The sequence below is a fragment of the Melozone crissalis genome, unplaced genomic scaffold (assembly GCF_028551555.1).
Source record: "Melozone crissalis strain CALT ecotype California unplaced genomic scaffold, PUWL_Pcris_2 ptg000004l_1, whole genome shotgun sequence".
Lineage (NCBI taxonomy): Eukaryota > Metazoa > Chordata > Aves > Passeriformes > Passerellidae > Melozone > Melozone crissalis.
Window position 1 is genome coordinate 41151492 of NW_026535782.1, and position 24938 is coordinate 41176429.

The 24938-nt window shown below is 43.9% G+C and overlaps 1 protein-coding gene across 1 annotated transcript; it reads right to left on the reverse strand.

Annotated features, from left to right (window-relative positions):
- Window positions 1-8394: 8394 nt before the first annotated feature.
- On the reverse strand, window positions 8395-19324 carry RBX1 (ring-box 1). The gene is made up of 5 exons (XM_054276994.1): window positions 19205-19324; window positions 16844-16922; window positions 11211-11281; window positions 9865-9950; window positions 8395-8574 (listed from the first exon to the last, which is right to left on the reverse strand). The coding sequence occupies exons 1-5, from the start codon at window positions 19319-19321 to the stop codon at window positions 8562-8564; spliced, it is 366 nt and encodes a 121-aa protein (XP_054132969.1). The 5' UTR covers window positions 19322-19324; the 3' UTR covers window positions 8395-8561.
- Between the last annotated feature and the right edge of the window lie 5614 nt (window positions 19325-24938).

Genomic DNA, 24938 nt, shown 5'->3' on the forward strand with positions numbered 1-24938 from the left:
GGTTTCCAGTCAGATGTTGGAGAAAACTCCACTTTTCAAGGAGACTCTCACAAGCTGTTGGAGCTTTCTGAGCCTATTTTGTCCAAGAAAAAATATTTTAGATCCATAATAAGGAGTTTATTCCAGGTCTTTTTCTATTTTGCATGAAATATTTTAGTTATGGCTTTACCCATGCCAACACCACGGGCTGCTATTTGATTGTTGTTCCTGTGAATGAAGCAAACAGCTCTGCATTCCAGCTCACAATAATAACACAGCTATATTCCTAGTTGGCCTTGGCCAAGACAAGCTATTAAATGAGTTTTGTTTTGTCACGTTTCATGTTCTGAATCATCTTCAGGAAGTGTGGATCTGGTGGAGAGGCACTGAACAGGCAGGAAGAACACGAAGGTGATCCTGATCCTCTCCTGCCAGGACCCGCTGGGACAAAAGTAATAATGTTCCTTGTCTCCTAATGCTGTGCAAAGGTGTGTGTGAAAACAGGCTCATTTTTTAATGTGTTCAAAATACAGCCCCCTTTTTTTTGCCAGTTGTAACTCATGGTTAAATGCCTGTGCTAACTCTTGTCTGTCTTCTGCTGCAGGGAGATGGGCAGTGGAAAATGCAGCACTGGGCTTTGTCAAGTGCTTCCCTGTTACTGGAGAAATTTTGTTCTGATAGGGTGAAAAGAAGGTTATTTCATATGGCTTGAACTGTGCAGCCTGATACAATCATTAAGAAGCTTTGACTGTGTTATAAATAACTTGTGATACTAGCACAGCTTTGTGCAGGTGCCTCTCTGAAGCTCCTACCTTGGCAGCTGCTGTCAGCAGCCTCCCCATCATGGAGGCAGCCCATGATGGCAGTCACTGGTGGGGATGGTGGGCTGCAGACACCATCCTCGTGCTCACTGTGTGATGCTGTGCCTTCTGCTTTGCTGCACATGAGGAAGGCTCAAGCCCTTTCCGCTCCTCACACTCACTACCCCATGTTCTCCTTGGAACAGGCTCATTGCTTTTTTTGTCTAGAGTTGCATCCGTGCCTGGATCCCATAGGCCCTTGGTAAGGATCCAACATCACTCATTGCATGGAAACACCTTTTTTTTGAAAGGGACCAGAAAATTTCAGGGCAGTCAGGAGAGAAGCCCTCTCCTCAGCAAAACAAACCTCTGAGCAGCTGCCAATTAGCTGCTGTAACGGCTCACGATGTCAGGTAGTGTTTGAAAGCCAGAGATTTATAATCCAGAGTCACATAAGCTCTATGGCAAATCAAATCTGTGATGGAAAAAAACCCCACCCTGTAATAAAAAGATTCAGCACAGGAAGTCTGATAAACTGTTAATTTTACTTAGGATAATTACAGTATTTACATCTAGGTAGCGCTGACAGTTCAAGGCTTTGATATACTCTGATGTGATTTATGAGCAGCAGAAGGGAGCTGGGTTGAGCTCATTGTCCCCACCTCAGGCACATCTGCTCTGTGTGCAAAGCTCTGATGAGCACGTGCTGCCACAATAGAGAGGACTGGCCACAGGTGCCTCCTGTCAGAGGCATGACATCTTCGTGGGCTGCTGCTCAGAGATGACCAGGAATTATTAAACACTAATGAAGATACTACAGTTACAGACTGCTCAAAGAGCTTGGCAATGCCCTCAAGGGAGTGAGCCCAAACTGGTATGCTGATTCCAGAAGAGAAGTGGGAAAGGAGAAAGTAAATGAGGCTGCCTCATCTTCCAGGAGCTCCTGTTAGTGCTTCAGTAGATGGCTGATCAACAGTGGTCTCAAATCCAGGCCCACCATCATCACCTGTACTCCATTCTGCCAATCAACACCTGCAGCACAGGTGAGGAAATGGCCACAAAACAAGTAATGGCTGAGGTTCTAACAGTGGTTTGCAGCACAAATGCTGCAGTTGCTTGTGATTTTGAGGATTTGTTGTGTCCCTCTCCCATGGATGCCATCCTGCCCCTTGGAGGTCTCCAGCTGTAAGCAGGATGAGCCATGTCAGTGAGGTGGTGGAGGTAGTCACAACCCAGGACAGAAATATTGCATGAGCACAGTGGTTGCAGAAACACTAAAACCAATTTTTGAGAGAGATGTTGTATGTAATAGGGAACAGAAGGAGCATCTCAGGTTTGAAAGGTGGGTGGTGCCTGAACCAAAAAGATAACATGGTTTGGGTTTATCATCAGCTGACTATTGTCTGAAATGAAGCTGAGGCTCATGGGTTACATCAGGGGGCATGGGAAAGGTCTGGGAAATAGGTAAAAACGCCCTGAAGCAAATCCAGCATGGGCCTTTCTGCTTTCTGAATTTTACTCTCCTGGAAGTTGTGTCCAATAGACTCACTGGGATTCATGTTTACCTGAAACATCTCAAGAAGATTCCCCATGGATAAAATTATATCTGTCCTAAAATGGCTCAAAAAGGAAAGGGTATCTAATTTTGCCTCTTACCTGGGAGCAACACTTCTTTGCCATTTTACTGCCTCATTGGAAAGGCACACAGTGGCACCAAGAGACACCCAAAATATCCACCATAAGGACAAAATATCCACTGTGAGGACAACTTTGTGTTGATTCTCACACAAGTCCCTTTAGGGAGTCTTGGAAGGTTTCTGTAGAAACCAGAGGCTCAGGACAATGCTTGCAGAGCTGTTGTCCTGCTTTGTAGACTTTAATCTCTGAAAATTGCACAGATCAGTGATCTATCAGTATTAAAATGTTTGGTCTCAACTTAATTAAGCAGAGAGATGGATGGCCACTCACTCTGCATGGAGCAGTGGGACATGAGAGCCTTGGCACCTGGAGTCATCTCTCATCCCCAAAACCAAACATGAGTAAAAGGGTTTTGTGACAAGGATAATGACTTGTACACTGAAACCATGCAAAACTGAACTTATGTTTTACAGAAAAGGCTGCAGCTCTGGGGTGGATTTTGGCAAGCACGTGCCTCCAAAAATCCACAATACTGATATTTGGTGAAGGGTGGGAAGGGGGAGGAGCACATAAAACATCCAAGCCCATGTTTTTCATTAAAAAATCATAATGTTTCATGTCTAAAATATAAAAATTATTAATTTCAATGCATCCAATACAACTGTGATGAAGAGACTGCTCCAACAGCATATCACTTCTCTCTGTGAGCGGACAGAAGATGAATGCCCTTTTTGATCTGCATTGAAAAGAGTGTCTTCTAGGACATGGGAGAGGAAGGAGGATGAAAAGGATATTAGGCAGACTGTATCTCAAGAGAAGAAAATTCCCTTTAATCCCCTTCCCAGCAAATAAACATCAATTTGAGATCCAGCACAGGAAGATGAAGAGGACATGGAGAGTAAGAACAGCACAATCAGAAGAAAAGCACACATTCTCAAGTGCACCATCAGAGCACTGGCACTTTGCATTCCCATCCTGAGTTTTGATACCTACCATGCTGGTACATCTGATTCCTTTCCAGAGGAAAGTGCTCTGCTGTATTCCTGGTTTATATGTTGGAGCAGTGAGGTCAGGACTCACCTTTCATGCAAGGACAAAGAAATCAGGTGATGGAGCCATACAGTCATATGTACAGAAAAGGCAGCAAACAGGCAAATTCCAGACTGCTGCAGTGGAGTGGGTAAACTCTTCAAGGCAACAGGCAGTGGTGCATCCCCACACTCAGATTCAGCTTCTTCAAAATCAGTTGGTGCTAATTCACAATGGACTTTCAAATCAAACCTCAAATGCCTTTTTTTTCTTTTTTTTCTTTTTTTTTCTTTTTTTCTTTTTTTTTTTTTTTTTGCTTTTGCAAACAGGAGCATTGCTGGGTACAGCAGGATGCAAAGACCTGGCAAGGGGTACCCTTTCAGTGTCCAATGGAGAGAGGCTGGAAAGCTGCTAAAAAAGGGAAAGAACAAGCCAATGCCCTGTTGTTGTGAAGGAGTCAAGTAGCAGAGAGACAAAACAGAACTTGCAGCACCTTGGCTTCTGGGATTGAATGCAATGTCAGCCCAGGTGAGCCCAAAATCACCCAACTAACCCCCTCCCTCAGGCTGCAGATGAAGGGCACCACTGGTACCTTGGATCTCCATGGGAACCATATCAGAGAGAGGGGAAATAAAAGAGGAGAAGAGACCAGAATGCACAGCAGGGAATGGGGAAAGGGCGGTGATGGGGTGAGGGGCATGTGGAAACCATCCATGCACCAAGGTGTCCTGTGGTGAGCAATAACAGGCTTACTGTAAAGCCTGCTGCACTGGGGAGGAAAACTGAGCAATGTATGGAGCCTGTGATGGGGAATGGTGTTTCCTCATAGCAGATTAACCCAGCAGCAATATTGGCAGAGGGAGCTTGTGAGGAAAAGCAAAAGCAGGCAAGAAGAGAGCTCACTCTTCCCACAGGTTTTGTGGGGAGAAGGTGGTGAGCAAAGCAGGGAGACAAAGGATGTTTCTCTACACCCATCCTCCTCTTCCCCTCCAGCCCCCAGAGGAACCTGCATTGGGAAAATACCCTCAGCAGTGTCCCCTCCTCCTCTTTTTCTCCAGCCATGGGCTGGGAATCTCCAGGCAGTGATGGCTGTCACCTAGGCTGGGGTGAGCAACCTGGGGTGCCTGTGTCCCCTCCTACAGTGCCAAGGAGCTCATCCCCTTGTTGGATAGCAAAGCAGCTGACACAGGGCAGAAGGATGGGAGCTCATGGTGGTCCAGGAAAGGGCCAGCAGCGTGCTGGCCATGCAACACTTCACAGGCATCAACTCCACACCTTGCAAGTGCCTTTCTGCTGTTCCATGACAGCACCACATTCTTGCTGCCCAAATACAATGGGAGATCACCCCCACATTGACAAAGGGACGGGCTTGTGTTCTGCATCAAGGGTGGGCCCCATCTTCCAGAACACCTCCTTGCCTGCCTGACAATGGCAGCAACACTGAGACTTAGTCTTGGTCTCTGCCTCTGCCCATCTCTGAGTTATCTTCCCCCCCCCCCATTCCTGGCTGCTCCTTTTAACTCAAGGAATGAAACTCAAGGCAGAGTCAGTCAGGGAAGTGATGTTACTGCCATTCTCTGCCCTGATGCCTTTGGAGGAGGCAGTTTTTTAGAAATAGTGCAGATCTTCCCGAGTGGGTGCTCCCCTCCTGGAAGCTCAGCTCTCTGCCTCACAGGCTTTGCTGCAGCTCACACACCAGTGCTGCTTAGCTCATCTTCACATCAGCTCTGCTGACATGGCCCCAGACCACTTGGGGATGCCGTTAGTTTCTTTATGAGGAGATGGTGGGAGAAGGATGACAGCTGCAGGCCCCTTTCTTACCTGCACACAGACAACGCCACCCTCAAAGGTGTATTTTCTCATGTGTAGTTGGGAATTACACCATCACCATCACACCTGACCCTAGAGAAGTGGGAGCACCTCCTGGGGCTCCCCTGCAAGGGGTATTTGCACAAAACCACACAAAGCAATTGCAAAGCTTCCTCATCCCAGCCCAAACAGCTGCATCTCCACAGATACTCCCTCCTTATCTGACTGTGGCAGGAGGACACGATGATGAACTTCACTCCATAGAGTGTTGCTACAAATCTGGAAAACTGGTTGAGGCTTCAGCCATTTTTCTCAGACATCAGGCATTTTTCAACCAGCAGACTCCTGACAGCCTGGCATTTTTTAAATGTACAGTCTGTAGTGATTTTGACAGGAAAATTCCCATCCATCCCCTCCTACTTCCACGCAGCCCAATGTGCTGTGTCATCCTGGCGTCACATTGTCCTGATTCTGGCATCTTAAAGCAAGACCACTGAGGGATTTAGCACACGAGACACAGCCAATGCCATGCAGCACCTGCAGCTCATTGTCTCCTTTGCAAAAGGCAGAGAAGGAAGTCACTGTCTGGTCATTTTGGCTGCTCTCTGCCATGGGCTGCTCAGCAATGCAGCCTGCTTCAGCTGACAGACTTGTAGAAAGAATCAGAAAAGTCAAAATTACCTTCTGCTCCACAGCAGGTCTACCAGTGATTTGTTTTTCTCTAAGCCAGGCAGCTGCAGGATACACTGTTCTCTGCAGTTTTAACTGTCATTCTCTCCTAATTTTATTTTCAAATCCACAGTTCAAATGCATTCTCCGTTTATAGGAAGGGCAAATGGCACTGACATGGTCTTTTCTCCCCTAGGCACCTATCTTCCCCACATGATACTTAGAAATGTGCCCTAGTCCTCCTTCCTCCCCAAGAAGCTCTCTGTATTTTGCAATAAGGAGAAGCTGTAGTCAAAAATGGTCGTTGCTAGAGGAAAAAAGACAGTGGGAATAAATGGGCTTTCTCCCACATCTAGCAGAGGTGGAGAGGCTGAACAGTAAGTTAGGACAGAGTGAGACCAGCCCGAGCAAGCAAACATTCCCTGAGGAAATGGGGCACTTTGTGCCCTTGGATAAAAGAGATCTCTTGTACCTTCACCTGGTGCTGCCTGTGCTACACAGCTTCTCTCTGAAGCTTTTCCTTGTCTCTCCAAACACAAGCCTGAATGCACTACAGAAAACAGCTGCAGGCAGCCCTGTGCTGCAGCAGCCATGGCCCATCACCTGTGCAGCAGGGGAAGTGGCAGCAGGGCCACTGCAGCCAGCAGCAGATGAAAAAGGATTTTCTTTCCTGGGCATGTAAGCACTTGGTGCTTTACACACTGTATTTTTCCATTTGGGAAAACCAGGTTTGGGACAGACACTACAAAAGCAATCTGAAATCAAATTTAACAGAGTTTTACGCACTGCAGCAGAGCAGAGTTTCAAAGGGTGTTTAGGGGAGAGTGCCTGTAGCCAGCCATTTGGAGGGTACATTAAAAAAAAAAGACAATAAAAAACACCAAATCCCCTTGTCTTTCTGCAGGCACAGCCTTAAGCAAATGCACACAAAGCCACAGAGGAGAGGAAAACGTTTCTGTCCCCAGCTAAAACAAATATGCCCAGGGCAATATGCACAGATGAAAGAGGGACGAATCAGAACGATGTAGCTGGGCCCAAAACAAAGTTCTCAAGGATATAAACTGGTGAGCATCTGGGTACCAGGTCCTGAAAAACCAAACACTGCAAACAAAATGGACAATCAAGACCAGGGACATCTGACATTTCCCCCATCTTGACAGGACATTAAATAGGAGTTCAAATTTCAGGGAATGGCATTTAACCTGGATACCCTGTTGCCTGGGTGAATACTTTGACCACTGTTGAGATCATCTTCCCCCTCCTCTTCTGTTCCCTTCCTGCCTCCACCACCAAAACTACCTGACAAATCCAGGATAAACTTTTTACCAAGAAACATGGTAAATAAACTGTCTAGCTATAAACTCTTCTAGTCCTACTTGTTCCTGTTTTCTTCTTAAGGGTGGAAAACAGTGAGCTGTATCATTTCAGAGCAATGACACCAACTGATAAAATAATCCTGACATTTGCTTGCTGCAGATTAGAGAAAGCTCCAGCAATTACAGAAAACTGCAAGTTTTGGTTGTCTCAATGGCCATCTTTAGCCCCTATCACTATAGTACACCAATGTTTAACATCAGCTATCAAATTTCCCATCCTCAGTAACTAGCAAAAAAATTGGCATCCAAAGATGGCATCATGAATAGTAAAGGACAGAAATCTACCATGTCTAACACTGCTGACATAAAGAGGCAGCCTTTTGTAGCAGGAAGAATTTCTTGGATGCTGTTTCAGTTCCCAGCATCTGCTGAGGCTGTTGACATAGAGGGCAAAATTTGATTCAGTGAGGATAACAGGCCATTTGGCAGAGGAGACATCAAACTGAACATTATGTAGTTTTCAAAGGAATGATTTTTGGCCAGTTGGACTTGAACTGGGAAAAATACCACTAGAAAGCAAATAAAGAATTGGTTTGCTTATAGCTGCTTACTTTTAGCTTTCCAACCAATCTAGCACATGAATTTCCTGAGTTTACTTTCACTCAAAACATGAAAGCTCTTTAAGAACACTGACAAAAAGTGACATCCCATTTCTGTTCCCCAAAGCTAAACAGCTGGAACTGGGAAGTTAGTGAAAATTTCATCTACAGGGAAGGTGGTCTAGTCAAACTCAAGAGTAGAAGTGAGAGAATAGTTTCCAATGATGACACAACCCCTAATTGTATAGATCATCATTTCAACTCTGCTCTAATAAAGCATGTCCACACAAAAAGCTATTTGCATAAACTGCTCTTTGTCAGGCCATGTCCTGCACCCACTGCACTACACAATGGAGCTCAACACCAACCTCAGTGAGCCAAAGGTGTGGTTCTCATTTGTGTGGGAGTAGAACCAAACTCACAGTCAAAAGCCTGGCACAGCAAAAAAGAAGCACTCCCCAGCTAAAGAGTTAAGCTTAGTTTAAGTCCCAGGTCTGCAGATAATTCTCCTCCCTCATGCTCTGACTGCCTGCTCCTGAACACAAGACAAAAAACTTCAACAGGAAGCTCCAGCAAGACTTTATTCAATGGTATACAATAGGAAGAAATTAGCATGAGAGAAGAATTGTATACATTACTGACTTTCCAAGTCACTAAAACAAACCCATGGTGACAAGAACAACTGAGTTCGATGACATAACAAGAAGCGTGGGACCATCTCTCTAGTGTCCATACCTGCAAATAGATAATATGTTAATGCTCTTTTAAAAATTACAATTCATAGGAGTGCTGGTCTGGGTGGATTTATTTTCATTCTACCACAGCATAATTTACATATAAATGGGTGAAATACTGTTAAGGAAATCTTAGGAAGTTCTCCACATTTCACTTCCCCTAAAAATCTCTGCCTCTGCCCTTCTCTGAGTTATCTTCCAGTTAGACGAGAGCCCATGTGGAGAGATCTCGGTATCAGTTATCTTTTGCCCTGAATCCCACTTCAAATATATCTGGCATAAAGCAAGACCAAAATTTGTCACAGCCCCAGACTGAGCACAAATCAGAAAATATTGATTCATGTCTCTGTTTCTCATCATGCTGCCCATGCAATACGAAGTGATGAGCCTGACAACATGGACTCAGTTTTCATTGTGTGTCCAGGAAAACATCTTAATATCAAAACTATGGTACTTCAGTTGTCACGTCAATGATGATTTGCACAACTGTCTACCAGAGCCCAGACACAATCCTCAACAGCTATAATACCTGTTTTGGTTTTTTTTCAGTCTGGACTCTGACAAGAATTTTTTTTTTTTTAAAGTGAGTGGGGAGAGGGAAAATCTACAGTTAAGATTACTAGATCAATGGTGCAGAATGAAGGAAGTGATAGGCAAACTTCCTAACTATTCTCAATGGACAATTACCTCTCAAAATATGACTATCTCTCAAAAAGCCATTCTTGGATCTCCTACTACTATTCTTGACAGGAAACCTTTAAAAAACATTATAAAACAAACAATACAGCAATTATAAATAAATGGGCCAAAGTTGCAGGAATGGCTACATGGACACTTGATTTCCAGATGCTAGGAAATCAGCTGTATTAATCTCTGAGGCTATCAGAGTTATAAAACAAATCATCAAGATAACAGAGGGACCCAATAAGATCCCTGGCACCACAGCAGTAATACTTTGGAACCCAAGCAGCTGAATTCAGGTCATCCTCTAAACCCAAATTGCTCTTGCAGCAGCACACTATTCACCTGAGACTCTAGTTCTAGGTAATTCCATTTCTCTCCTGCTCTTCATTCTTCAGAGAGAATGTCAGTAGAAATCACTACTTTTTAACAGCTCCTACATAGCCCACAGCTGCTTGGACTCCCTTCAGAGCTCACTTAGAACCAGGTGACTAAGGAAAGGACCTCTCTGAACAGCAACCATGCCCTCAGACACATCAGTCTGATACTAATCATTTATATTTACAGGACAAGTGGACTTTTCACCTTGCAATCTGTGCAGGATACGTACTTTTGGAACTCCCATTCCCTGTTGTCCAGCGGACATACTTGGCGAGTTTTGAGCCAGCGAGAGATGCAGTGGAAGTGGAAAGCGTGCTGGAAGACAAAGTGCAGATCACATCATTTCAGAGTGTATGAATGCACCTCAATGCAAAAACTACCACTGAAAGCATCACAGGAAGAAGAGAGTTTGCAGGCAAAGGAGGGGACGACTGATCAGTCAATTAGCTGATAAACACCAAGGAATTGATCCACATTTTCAGAGAGGAGGAAACATTAGTGAAACAGCAGCAGGGAGCCTGTTCCACAGTGCATACAGTGGCAACTGACTGACTTCTAATGAAGGAGGGAGTGCAGAGTTTTAGCAGCTGCCAAAATTGGCAGAGCAGATGCTGATAAGAAGCATAATCAGAAAGAAAGGAGAGGATTTCAGAGTGAGTAGCAGGGATGACATGAATGTATACATGCTGAAGGAAGCTTTCTGTCAGTTTGCAGGAGATAACAGAGCCTGAATAAAAAGGAATTTGCAAAATTAGAAAAAAAAACCCTCATTTATGTATTTGATAAGGGCAACTGTTCTCTTATCCCATACAGCTGCTTAAAACCAAGCACATTCCACTTGTGGTCACTCTCACACACAACAACATAATTTTGACATTAGAATATCCTGACATGGTTTAGAATTTTGCCCTTGTCCTCTGCAGACAGAATTGCAATATTTATGGTCCTGTTCCAGCATTATCACGTTGTAACTCAATCCCATAGCACAGTAAAGATAGGATTGAGGATCAGGAAGTTATTCCACTATGGAATAGTTTATTTTCCAAGTCAGGCCCAGGCTAGCTAAGAGGTATTCAAGTTTGGAGTTAACATGCTAGTGGGACCAATTGATTTGATCTTCCCCCAAAACTGGAAGGAAATCAGCTGGTTACCCCAGACTGACTCTTTGAATTAGCCTGCACACAGACAAATCAAACAGGCTGACATCCAAATTATCCTATTAGTGGGGCAAAGGAAAAGGTGCAACTCCTAGGCAAACCATGATCAGGAAAATCATGCTCAGAAGGAAAGATCTATTATTCCTAAAAAAAAATTTTAAAAAATTAAAAAAAAAAAAAATATATCTATATCTATTAGGGCTTATCTTCCTCCCTTTGCTTCTTTGTCTTATTACATCTCTCCATCTTTCACTTTTTTCTCTCTCTCCTTTCCACATTCTAGCAAATATAAGGACTTTAAAATTCTTATTTCTGGGGGATTATGTGAAACATGCTACAGAACTGATTCTGTCCCACATCTTCAAAAAAGGAGGATAGCATCACCCCACACAAGCTCCACAACAGAAGTTTTCCTTACATTGCAGACACCCCATGCAACTGTGCACTCCTCAGAGGTAGCCGATGCTTGGTTGGCTTGACATTCTATGCCTGCAGAAATAAAGATGGAACAAATACACACAGCAGTTGAAGATGTACATGCACATGTACTAACTGGTAGATTCCTTCATAATAGCAAATGTAGGCAGGGGAGGAGGAGCTCTTTTGTGGTGTTTAACACACCAGAAAGTATCAAGAGCTATGGTTTCATGTGCACTGTTTTTCCAAAAGTATCATATCAAAACATTCTTAATCCTGATTTCCTCCTTCCCCTACTTTTTTAGTATTCCAAAGTTCCAGAGGGCAAGAATATGTAACTCATCTGCTGGCAACATGTGTTTGTTTTCCAAATTTCAAGGATAAAGATTTTAATTTTTTCCTCTTGTGTTCACAGAGATGTCTTTTGATGATGACTTGACAGTAAGTTTACTTAAACTTCTTACCCAGGTTTCTCTCAATACAACTTCTTATATGTTCCTGTCAGCCATTATGTAATTTATCTGCAAATTAATTTGCTCATGTAATGCTGGAGCTTGCCTGTCTTTATTGTATAGTCTTGTGAAAGGTAAGTACATCCCAAAAATCCACAATAGGAAATACAGTACGGATTAGATAGGAAATACAGTATGGTTTGGACATTTTATACCTTGGGGCTGAGTACCCAGGAGGATCCTCAACCCCAACTTTTCATGAGTTTGGGTTATGTTTTGGGCTTTTGTGTCAGATAGTGTAGATGAAGGAGCTGAAAAAGAGTGAGGTAAGAAGAACAATACTGAGAAAATAAATCCTACAAGTCAGTTCTCCATTCTAAGGCCTGAACAAATCACTTCTGCTCCAGTTCAGGAATAAACTTCAGAAGAAAAAAAGATTTTTCCAACTCCTCCACCACGAGCAGCACAAACCTATAAGACTAACATTTTACTTCTTGTTAAAGGATGACTTTTTTAGGAGTCAAGCCCAAAAAAGACTTGCTGATATATGATCAGCTTAGAACTCAATACACAGGCTTGCTGCTTTCTTATTTTGCAGATTCTTTTTTCCCCTGGCAAAGAAGATGTCTGAATGAGCTCCAATTCTCTGTTCACTCTTTGTCTGCTTGAATATGCTTAGAGGAAACGGAATTTGATTCACCAATTAAAGATTAAAAAACTTCCAAACCCCATCGGTTTGGCTGAAAAATGTGATCTCTACCTGTTCTGTCCCATTCTTCCCTTTCTCCATTTTCACACTTTTCAGGTGTGGAGGTGCACAAAACAAAAAAAAAAAAAAAATCCCATTTTTTCTGAGATGCAAGAGATGTCAATTGACCTTGGCCATGAGGAACTACTCAAAACAAGAGTGATGTCTAAAGAAACTCAGTAGCAACAGCTGTTCTACAAGATTTGAGTGAACCTGTATTTATCATATGGTTTACATCAAAGACATGATATACCACAGCAGGAAGTCCAAAGCTCAATCCTTTGCCTCGCTATAGAAGAAAACAAAATCCAGTACTTCAGTCTTAATTCCCAAATCTTTCAATACATACAGCAATAAAACTAAATCTGATTGAGAATATGGAAGATGCTCAAGACCTTCGAAGAACTTCAATTACTTTGGATACTTGTATAAAATTCTACACCTGAGATCTTTGCAACAATTTCACTGTTACTGCAGTATGGACTCATGGTCATGGGGCATAGTATGTTAACTTTTAAATATCTGGTCAGTGTAACAATAACAGATCATGATGAGAAGATGAGTTGTAGGAAAAGACGAGGAAATTAATCTGAATGAAAAAAGTCAAAGTTTAACTCAGAAAGCCTATGCTGAAAGCAAGGAAAATAGTCTAGCACACAATATGCTTATCTTGTTTCTTCTCTTTCCCTGCTAGAAACAAAATATTGGGCATATTAGACATGAAGCCCATCTAGCCCATTTTTAATGTCATTTTGCCTTTTTTTTTTTTTTTTTTTTTGTCTCTCTAAGAGGCCCTATCATTACAGCTGCATGAACACAATTTTTAATTTTCAGGATTTAAAGGACTCTGTATTTTGCCTGGGAGTAAGAAGGAAGAAAGATGGTTTAGGTAAGGAAAACAAGCACCACTGCCATTCATTTCAGTGTTACTGAAACTTTCACTGACAAACCTAAACTTTCACTGACACTAAAGCATGACAGTCCCAAAAGTTTAAGAGGACTTTTGCAGAAGTGCCTGAGGAGGAGTTCTCTGGTGGTGATGGAAAGCCCTTCCAACAAGACACCCAGGTTTAGCTCCCTCATCAAACTCACTGGAGACTACTGCCAGCACTACTACCTTTGACTGCAAAAAGAGGGCTTCCCAAAAGCTGAAGCACTTTCTGGTCTCCTGCTTGCTTCATTTCAGAAAAGAAAAATATATCAACAAATAAAAAATAAATTTAACACATGGACAATCTCCATCCTAGAATGAAAGCTGGTGATCCTGGCTCCTGAAAGAAAGAGAAGCTATTTACTATCTGCTGACCCAAAAGAAGTTGTAAGAGTGAGATAGTAACAGGTACTGGAGGAATACTGAATGACTCTTCTGTTGCCTTGCTTTTGACAGAGTATCTGTAGGTGAGGACAGAAAGAGACAGCTAAAACCTGAAATACCTGTAAATAATTGTGAAAGATGCAATGGAAGCATTTCAACTCAGGGAGTTGTGGAAATGCACCTTATATAATGGCAGCTTCTGAATCTTGGCATTGTAAGAATCAGCCCATTTCCTATGCATTTTCTATTGCAGAAATCACCTGTATATTTACACATCAAAAAATAAATCCAAACCCATTCCATCTAATAAACATCCTGAGATTTTTCTCTGGATTCTATGCAACATATCTATCTTTGTGAAGCTGGATTCAGAGTACTTGGCATGTTACCATCAAAGCTAGGGGACAGTATTTTGACGGCACATTTTACACAGTTCAAAGCTATACTGGTCATCTTATTACAATAAGACATTACACATTTTAGACCAGAAGATAATCCAATATACTAAACAAACTGTTAACACTCCCCAATTTACCATGTTGCAGTGACAGCACCAGAGAGCAGCCTTTGAAAAAAATCTAAAGTAAAATCTAAACAGAACTTGTGTCTTTCCAGAGAAGAATGAAACTAAAACACTGAAAATCTACTCATCCCTTCTGTTCACTGAATACCAAAGACCTCAGACCAAACTGAGGGCAGGGGCATCCTTTGAATCACATTATTACCAGTCATAAGGCACATGCATGGGGAGAACTGCATGACACCTGAGCATTGATGCCTGACTTTACAACATTAACAAACTTTCATTACCATGCTGGCATTACTTATCACTCTTGTAATGTTTTCCCATTTTAAGTTTCTCTTTGTCGCTAGGAGTGGGAGACATTTATATCCTGCATTTTATCAAATCGAATCTTGCGTTGTTCTTCTCTGCATATTCTATTAATTTTTTCTCAATTTGCCATCACTTCACATCTCGTGTCTGAAAATCTAATTAAAGGGTTTTTTAACGACATTAATGATCTGTAACAAGGAAGTAAGCAAATCCAGAGCCAACACTGATCTCGGAATACCAATTTAGATATGCCTTCTACTCTGTATGCTGTCAATTTTAGTCTGTCGTTTGCAGTCCAGGCTCCTCATAACATTGCTCATACCAATTAATAACATGTTATGCTTCAGCAACACAAAAAGGAAAAAAAATTACCTATGCCTTTTTCCTTTACTGTTTTTCCTAATCTTCCTATATACTCTCAACCCCCACACATGTATTGGTAGGGCTTTTAAAAATATTTTTTAAAGAATTGATAAACAAAATTTATTACTCAAAAATAGCATTTGTCCATTCTCCTTCCAACTCCCCCACACCTCTCCTTCATCCCATATGTCCTATTTGCTATTTATAAAAAAAAAAAAAGCAAATATATGAGACTGTATTTGGTCTGTCATGGGAGGTGCAATTAATTTTGAGGCAGATTGATAGAATGAAACACACCAGCATCTCCTATCTTAAAATACATCCCTCTTATAATGAATAATTATCTTGAATTATAGGATTTTATATATTTATTCTATACATTTGTAAATTCTATAAATGCAACTTATGTTCTAATAAGTCTTTGAAAAATTCCATTTGCCTGTCAGCAAAATGCTTTTCTCTCTAATACATTATAAACCTGAGAGACTAAGCAGTAGTCCAGTGTCCACCTTCTTTTGAAACTTCTTTCCAAGACAGTACAGGTTAGAGACACTTCAAAGGGGGAAATCTTTACATTAAAGAACTTCAATTTATTTCATAATCCCTGCTCTTTTTAGTGTTATCATTCCCTGTCTAATAACCAAGAATAAACTGAAGCATGGATAGGCAATAACTGACTCAAAATACAAACATATCTATCCCCAAGAAGAGAAGTGAACCTGCTTAACCCATATTCAGACGTGTGTTACAGTGTGTTTTTTCTCTTTATTAAAAGAATCCCAAACAAACAAACAAAAAACCCACCCAAACAAAGCTTCTGAAAGTAATTTTGTAATTATTATTTAAGTATGAAGTAAAATCAGGTACATCCTTCAGTAGCTGTTCCTATAAACTTGAAGTCTCATTTTTCTCAAGTGTTTTATTTCCATACACTCTTATTGACAGGAAGTTGCCAATAGTATTGGTTCCAAGGGTGTCCACATAAAACCAAAGTGCAACAAAACTAGTCCAATGGGATCAGGACAGGCCATTCCCAGGCACTCTCCTTGGACCTGGGCTTGTTTTGGGGGGTTCTACCAGCCTCACATTTTAGGAATTAGGCAAATTTCTTTCTGGGGTAGGCTGAAAGGTCTTCTGTCCTTCATGATTGAAACAAGATAGACAGTTATGGTGTCAACAGTACTTCGACATTTTTGAGGAAAAAAAATGGGTTTGTACTCATTACCAATACTCTAAGGGACTGAAAACAGTGACTTCATGCATACAGACACACTTCATGATGGAAATGAACCATCAAGATTATAGAGAAAAAAAATTAAAATCAAACCAATACTAACAATGTATTGCTTTTTATTTTGGAATTTGATTATTCTCCTTTGCAAGTGAACAAATAATTTTCTAGGTGGCTACAAAATTCCCCCTACTATAACAAGTACTAAGTTAGTTAGGCAAGGTAGGTTTTATAGAATGAGGAGTCAAATTAATTTGCTGGTCCATGCCTTTCCTTGCCAGACACAGACACAGAAAGTGTTACAAGACTTCATCTTAATGAGTGTCATGGAGAAGTTGACACTCATAGCAACCTCCCCAATCTGACATATAATACCTTTCTTTGTAAGCCTGTCAACCCTGAATACTTTCAGTTCCTCTTTATTATTACTCCTTTTCTTTGCTGTGTTCAAAGTACACTCAGCAGCATCATGTCTGTTGATCTGGCATCAAGAGATCCTACCCTTTACAAGAAAAAGGTGAAGAAGAGCAGTATGGTGACAGAGGTCACAAAAATAGATTATGAGATTTCAGCATTACATAAAATAGAGATTAGCAGAAGAATTAGTTACTAACTGTAAGCTTTGCTAAGTTATATCCTCAGCTGGGGTAATTTCAGCTGTTCAAACTGTGTCCCTCCCCATTTACTTACACAGATCCATAATGTGGTTTCTGCAAATGGCACAGTTATCAACCACAATGTCCCATGCCCACAGAGCCACGGCGTTCCACTGGAGAGAGGGGGAGAAAAGAAAAACAGTTGTGATTCAATTTACACTGGACAGAAATCCTCACTATTCTTCAAGATGCCATGTGCTTTTTGAAATAGAAAAGCTGGGATATTTAAAAAAACCCCAAATCTTAGAAGTCCAGAGTAATTCCTCATCATGAGTTCAGGTTACTAGGAAGCAGTAGTATATTCCCCTCACAAACCTCCCAGATACAATGGATCCTTCCCACTTCAAAAAGCAGGTAACTCCCACAGTCCCCCTACCCTTTTTTTTTTGGTGAAACAACTGCAAACATCTGGATTTCTATTCAAGATCCAATGGAATCCAACGATGCAACAATGCATCATGCCAAATCCTAGAAGGAAAGGACAGCCCCTTGGAGAAAGAGCAGTTCAGATGCCATTTTTGTTAAGAGGAATTCCCATTATTTGTGGCAGTTCTTCTAGTAATCACCCTTTAGAACACTTGGGGTCAAGAACTAAATCTCTAATGCTACTCTCCACTGACTCCTGAAAAATCTTCCCTACAAAAGGTTAATAAGCAACAACCGATCAGCAAGGCTGGATATAAAAATTTCAATGTACTACCAAATCAACCTTTCAAAGACTTACTTTATACATATAAAAAAGTAATAGGACTGTCCCATGCTACTTCAGGGGAAGGGTTTGAGGATTTTAGGGCAAGCTATGCAGAAAAATATAGAACTGTTTTATTCTTCCAGACAAAACACATAATGAGGTCTTTTGTAAACTCATTAAATAAATGAACCTGCCTTCAACATCCAAAGCAATCCATTGGTAATCAGGATAATCTTCATTTACTACTTAAGTAGTATAGATTTTTTTTCTCCTTACATGTTCTCAGTATATATTTGCACTGACTGTACTATAGTAAATCTTCTCTACTCTGCTCCATTTCCATCTTAATGTTTTCATTGCTTTCCCTCAGTTTGGGACACTAAAGAAGGACCACTGAGTTCCAAGTATTGATATAAAAAGTAGTCACAATACTACCAGATCTTTTAGGACATACACCAGCAGTGATCTCATTTTTCTTCCCAGAATTCTAACTTCCGGTCTAGCTGGACTTCTGGCCTCCCATTCATCTCTCATGGACTTCATCCATACTTCAAGGCAGCTGAGATAAAAGTTCTCAGCACCCTTATCTCTTCCATACACTCCAGTACTTAATCTCTTGTCCCATTATGGTCTACTCTGATGGCCCACTCACCTGTACTGAGCCACACATGCAACAGAGGTCTTGGTGCCTGACCAGGGAGGAGGAATGCCACTGACACATAAATGGTGCCACTTCCTACCACTCTCATTATATTTGTCCCTAATTCCAAAAGACAAGCAATTATGTCACCCAAACACTTCCTTCTGCACAGATCCAGGGTTTCCATCATCACTGATGGCAGCTACATTTCAAACAAACTCATCTACAAGCAGGAATCCCTGGAAATGTTTACTGATATTCAGTCTAGGAGTCACTTTTCCAAAATGATACCTTAGTACAAGCCCACACAATCTAGCCCTGCTTCTCTACACCCTGCTCAAGAGCCTCGGACCATCACCGGGACCCAGCTGACAAACTGGCGGCACTGGACAGGAGAGTGATATTATGGCTGCTCTGAGAGAGGAGGCAAAGCCAGGGTGGCATGAGGACATTTGCTCACTTACACGTTGTTATGGCTCGATTTAAATAAGAAGGAGAAAAAAAATCAGCCACAGCCATTTGCAGAAAGTATTTTACGCAGCACATGGGGCAGCCCGGGCGGCTGGGCCACAGCGGCCGGGGGTGATGGGGGGGCGGAAGCGCTCCAGAGCTGCTCGCCGGCCCGAGATGCCCGCAGGCTCTGGGTATGGAGTAGCCGAGGCCCGTCGGGGCGGCAGCGTCAGAGGGGAGCCGGCGGCGGAGCCCCGAACAGGGCATCCCCCGGGCGGGGCACCATCCCCCGACCGGGGCACCATCCCCCGGCCGGCACGGCCCCGTCGGCGCCCCAGCGCCTGCTCCCGCCCCCGCCAGCCGCGCCCGCTGATTGGCCAGTTCCCGCTGCACGTGCGGCGGCCCGGCTCAGCCATTGGCTAGGACGCACGCCAGGACTCCCCGTAGGCCTCGTGCCGCCCCTCCCACCGCTCCGGTGCGGAACCGGGCGCCCGGCTCCGTAAAGGGAGCGGGAAGTCTCCCCCTTCTCCGTCCCGCTCGCTGGCATCAGGCCGGCCCCAGCCCCTCCCCGTCCCTCCGGGAGCTGCCGGAGGAGCGCGCCGGCGGGGCCTCACTTTCTTCACTTCGAAGCGCTTCTTGCCGGCGCCGCTGTTGGTTCCGCTGGGGGTGTCCACATCCATCGCGGCCGCCATTTTGGGTGCGTGAATCGGCCCGTCCTGCTCCGCGCGCATGCGCGGCAGGGCGGGGCAGGGGGGCCGGAGGGGCCGGGGACGCTGGGAGGGGTCATCGCGTGGCCACGCCCCCTCTCCCAGGGCTCCGGCAGGTGCGGGGGCTGAGGGCGCGGTCACGTGGGCGCGCTGCTGAGGGCGGCGGGGCCGCGCCGCAGTTCCCTCATCGCTCTGCCGGCGGCGTGAGGGCTCTGGGCGGTGCGCCCCGCTACAGTCCGCTGCGGATTGCCTCCCCTCCCTTTTCGCGTAAGGGGATTCAGCCTCAATAAACTTCTAACTTGTTTTCGCCCGTTGTAATCGAGGCAGGGCGAGGTGGGCCTGGCGGTGTTGCCGCTGTAGCCCTTTGTTCTCCCGCAGTCCAGGTTTCTTTTTAAAGGAACATGGAATTGCTGGAGACAGGACGCGCACCTTACGGCGTGCGAGTTGAGCTTACAATAGTTACAATCGGCATGGATTTGAAGGTGCTGCCAGAGCTGCCCAGGCCTTGCCCGTTCTGTTGCAAGGATGGAGACGACAGGCGCGGGAGCTGGTTCTGGGAGCTCCCTCTGTCTGTTCCTTCCCCACAAGGTCAGTGGTAGGATTCTCCATGATACGGAAACTGAGGGCACTGCACTCCCCAGCAGCACAACTGCAGATCTCGAAATTTCACCCAGCTTTGCAGGTCCCTGGAGATGCGATCTCTCTGCAGACCCCCCCCCTTCTAAATCCATTTGTGCTTCTTGGATGTGGGAAGAGGAGTTTGTAGAGACACTAAAAGGCCGTTCTTCTGCATAGATACAGGCAAGCAATATCCGTACTCTGCCTCTCATAAATACCCAACAGCACCGTTCTGGTCTGGCTCCATTGCACCCATCTTGCTGTGTGCATACAGCTTTTTCCTGACACCCAGGGCTTGCTGGGGTGGGGTGAGGGCAGTCTCCAGATAGACTTAAACCTAAAGTAGGGACCTGCCGTAAGAGCGAGATGATGCTGCCATTGGAGATGATGCTGCCATTGGATGTGTTGGAATAATTTTATTGTTTGGATTGGGATTAATATTTGGAAGACATGTACCGCTTGTGCCCTGATTTATGCACATACCTAAATATTTTCAGCATCAGGCTGAGCCTGAAAGTTGAACAGACAATAAAGGGAAGTTTGAAGAAGGAAAATGCCCTCCCTTGTGTGAACACCCTTTAACATCTCTCATTACCTACGTGGAAAGTTTCCATGTCACTGAAGTGCCCCTTTCCCCAGATGCTGCTTGGTTATGGGGCATCTCTATTGCTATAAATTGCAGCTGCACAAATTCAGGTTTCTGTCCTGTTGCTCCATATTCAGGACTATTGCAACGGAGTATTTTGAAAACGTGAGTTGGGTGTGTGAGAAAGTACTTTTCACCTTCAAGAAAATAGCTCTTTTCAAAGCAGAATTTGCAAGATTTCTTATTGATAGAAGCATAAATTCTAACTCTAATTCCTAAATGTGTATGGCAACATCTCCAACAGGACATTTCTCAGTAAAAAAATAGGATGTTGATCAAACATGTAGACTAGGGCATACACACATACACATACCAGAGAGATGTTAACATTCATTTTCACTTCAAGTGACTACTGTAGTTCAAACTGTAGTCTCCCCACCTCAGCTGATGTCACCAGGGAGAGGTGGTTGCCAATGGGGTAAAGCCATACAGCCATACAGCCAGCAATCATGTGTTCTGGATTTATCTTTCCTTATCTGGCAGCAAAAACAATGTAGCAACGCAGATCTCCAGTTAAGTCTTGCTAAAAAGGTGAGAGTGTTCTTAGGAAAACAAAAAAGACAACAAACATGGTGCAGGACAGAACACATATTGCATTTGATTCATATTACTGATCTGTGTATGCAGATACATTTTACTTACAAGTGCATTAAGAGATCTCCAGTACACTTTTCAAAGTTAAATTAGTGACAGTATAGTCCTGCACTCCATAAAAGGGCTAAGCTACCTTCTTTGCTTGAAATAATCTGTTTTCTGTTGATTTTAGTGCCATCTCTAATGTCTTTCTTCCTAGTAAAAGTGAGTCTCCTCAGACCTGTTTTCCCCTCTGAAGCTATATGTTGTGGAGGGTTGTCAGGAGCTGCTGCAGGAAGAAAAGCTGCGGCTTTGAAAGACATCAGTCTCAAAAGAAGTATAGCACTGTGGTCCAAATTACCAAGGATGCTTTGAAGAATGGATCATTTTTCAAATCTCTGGGATATGCAGGAGGAAAAAGAGAAAGCTGCTAAATTGAAAAGGCAGGGAGACAGACTAGGTGACATGTGACAACTGCTGTGAATATGGTTAGTCCCAATTAAACGAGACAAACTCCCAGTTGTCAAAGACTCTTCCTGAAGGAAATGTACCACCATCCTTTCAAAAGCAATGGCTTGGATTTTGGTCACTGTCCTTCTCCTTTATATTCATTCTGTGGGTGGTTTGTTGTTTATTTTTCTGCTATCACCAACATTATCCTATGTGGGATTTATGCCTCAAATCCTTCCCTCTTCCATCCTTGCACTCTCTGGATGAGTGTTCCTGACTGGACTGCCGTGGGACTGCTCCTGGAGGGGTGGCTGCCTGCAGCCCTGGCTCTGCACCTGCACAGGGAGCAGGCAGAGGGCCTAGTGGGGCCATGCTGACACAACTTGTCCCTCCAGGGCAGAGGGATCCACATGGCAGTGGGAGGATCCCCCAGAACTGAGTTAGAAGGAAAATGCAGACAGGAAAGGTGGATTTTCTTAGTCCTCACTGCCTGAGCTGTTTGCATTCCGTTTGCCAGCCCCAGAGGAGATGAGCAGTTATCATGACTAGTCCTCCAGTGTGACAGGATCTTTCTGGGACACTTGGGTCACGCAGGAAAAGAACTGGTCCAAAAGAGAATTGCAACATTTTCCAACACTCTTCAGAGTGAGAGTGTCATGAGAGTAAGAATGGGCCTTCCAAGACTGCCAGGAGCACAGAGGGGGAAGAAAAGGGAGGTGGCCCTTTCCAAGTGCTTACAAACCTCAAGTTTGCTCTTGCCTTTCTCTGTTTCACCCTCTCGGTGCTGCCTGCTTAAGGTATGGCTTCAATGGTGCCCTAAGCAGCACCAAGCAGGAATTACCTCGTGTGTGGGACCAGTGGCCAGTCAGTGGTTGCCATGCAAGGAGCAAAAATCAGGTGCACTTTATTACCTTTTAAAGAACTGTAGGGCTGACTGGCTGGCTGCCCTCCAGTTGCTGATGCTAGTAAAATATTTGAGTTGCCTAAACTGAGATTTCTAGCACTCTTTGCTTTTGGATGCACAAGCCCACAGACAGCATTCACCAATTACTGTTGGGGCAGTACTGAATCTATGGTTTTGCCACATTTCGCCACAAAACTTTCTCAAAGTTCAAGAAGTAGGCAAACAACCTCCCAACAAAACTATGCACAAGGCTCTGTAGCATCTCCTGTTGATTCAACGTGCTTGGCATAGGGAAATTGAATTCAGAGAACAGAGCCAGAGGGGTACATTAAGCAAGGGATACATTAACATATATCCCATATATTTTTGGACCAGACTGTGCTTGCTTTCTGTGGAAACCCAAACACCTCACCTCTGTGTATGTTTTCCCGATGATGGTCACATTAAACCCCATATAGTACTCCTGGTTTAATAGTCTATTATTAAAACCTCATGATAGAATGGGAGCCTCCAAAGTGGCTAAAAAGAGCAGATGAGGTTCTGAGAGAGGAGCAGGTTGTAGCATTTAATGGGATGGTGACTGATTGTTGCTCTTCCTTTCTCTTGGCGTTTTACCCTAAACTGCTTGATAGCTCCAGTAACATGCAACCATTGTGGCAGCCTGCAGGAAGGTGGGTGCCTGCAAATACCCACAATACCTACTGACTGTGCCCAAGCTCCTGCAGAGCCTTTGCCCACACATGGATAAACAGGCAATTGGGGCTGTGCCTGCAGGCTCAGCAAATGACACTGTCCCCACAGTGGGCATCTCGGGCCCCACACCACACCTAACAATCAGCTGCAACTGATATAGAGGAGCATGGTCAGAGCAGAGGGATTCCAGTATGTTACCGTGGAGATGCTGGGCTGTTTCCATTCTGCTTCGAGAAAGGGCTTGGAGCTATCCCTGCTATGCAGGAGCACCCCTGTGCTCCCCATCTTAATCCTCGCTCCCAGCTAAGGAGCTCTACCTCGGAAGGAATCCAACACCAGCCCCACCTCCCTGCCCCCCCTTTGCAGTTCTGGGCGTCCAAGCGCGTTCGCTGATCGCATCTGGCTGTGCTGCCACCTCCCGGGAGAAAGCAGCATCCCGGCTTTGCTCAGAGGAAGGGAAGCGTTCCGCGGCCAGCCAGGCTCGCAGCCTGCGCGGAGGGCCTGGGGAAGCCAGCGCTCTCCAGCCTGGGGGAGGCAACGCGTGGGCCCGAGGTCAGCGGGAGCCGGGGCACCTCTGTTGCTCGCGAGGCTGAAGAAGCAGGAGGGTGAGACTGCCTACAGCAACTGAGAAAAAAACCCCATCTGTATACACGGGGAAGAGTGAGAGCTTGGAAGAGAGAAAACCTTTAACCTGAGCTGGGATCCAAATGAGATGTCAGAAAGATGGGAAGATTGTAACGGAGAGAGAGGGCGAGCCTTTCAGAGGGTAACTAACAGGAAAGCAGTAGCAAGGGATTGACCTGAATACCCCAGAAGAACTGCATGAGGTGAGGGGAGGCTATGGGACAGTCCAAGTGCAGGAGGCTGCACTAGCTGAGTATCAGGTCACAATCTGGATCTCTTTCCTTTTTCAGATAAGAGTTTTCAAAGTGGCTTTTATCCTTTTAAGAAACATACCAAAAAAAAAAAAAAAAGGAGAGAGAATGTTGTGATAACTCTAACTCAATACAAGTTATATTCATTCACTACTGCATGTAAGCAACACTGGAAGATCTGCCAGGCTAATTAGCAGTAGCCAGGAAAAAGCACAAGAGTAACCAAAGTAGTAACACAAGCTTGCCTGCATATAAATCAATAAACTCCTACTGATTTGGGAAATCCATGAACCTTCAGAAACACGAGGGGAGGCAGTTCCAGACTGCTGTGTGGGAGACACTAAAGCACTGTTTACAGATATTCTTATCTACAGCTTTTCCCTGACAGTCTTGAACGTGGGGAGAGAGTCACACAGAGGGAACAAGCTCTAAAATCGGACAAAAAAAATTTAAAAAGAGAGAGGTCTGGAAGCTACCTCCATTGAGTCAAAGATTTTGATAATTTTTGAAAAGAAAAAGATGGTGACAACCATTGCGCTGTAGCTTTGCATCTGTCTTCCTGTATTAATTCTTTGTTCTTTTCCCAAGAAATATAATATCCCAAAATTCTTCCAAAGATCTCTTAATGGAATCAAGTTCCTAACTGCAGGCCCTGCTCAGTAAGACACAATTCATTAGCCTTTGCCATCCTTCTTTGTTACAATAGGAAAGATGCTGCTGTCAGTAAAAGCAGCTTGTTGAAGTCTGGTAATCGTAACAAAGGCACCATTTGACAATTGAAAACTGTGAAGATCCAAGTTTTTCTGTCACTTTTTGGTGGGTTTTGTTGTTAATGTTGGTTTTATTTGGTTTTAGGCAGGGGAGATGTTGAAGTGAGTTCAG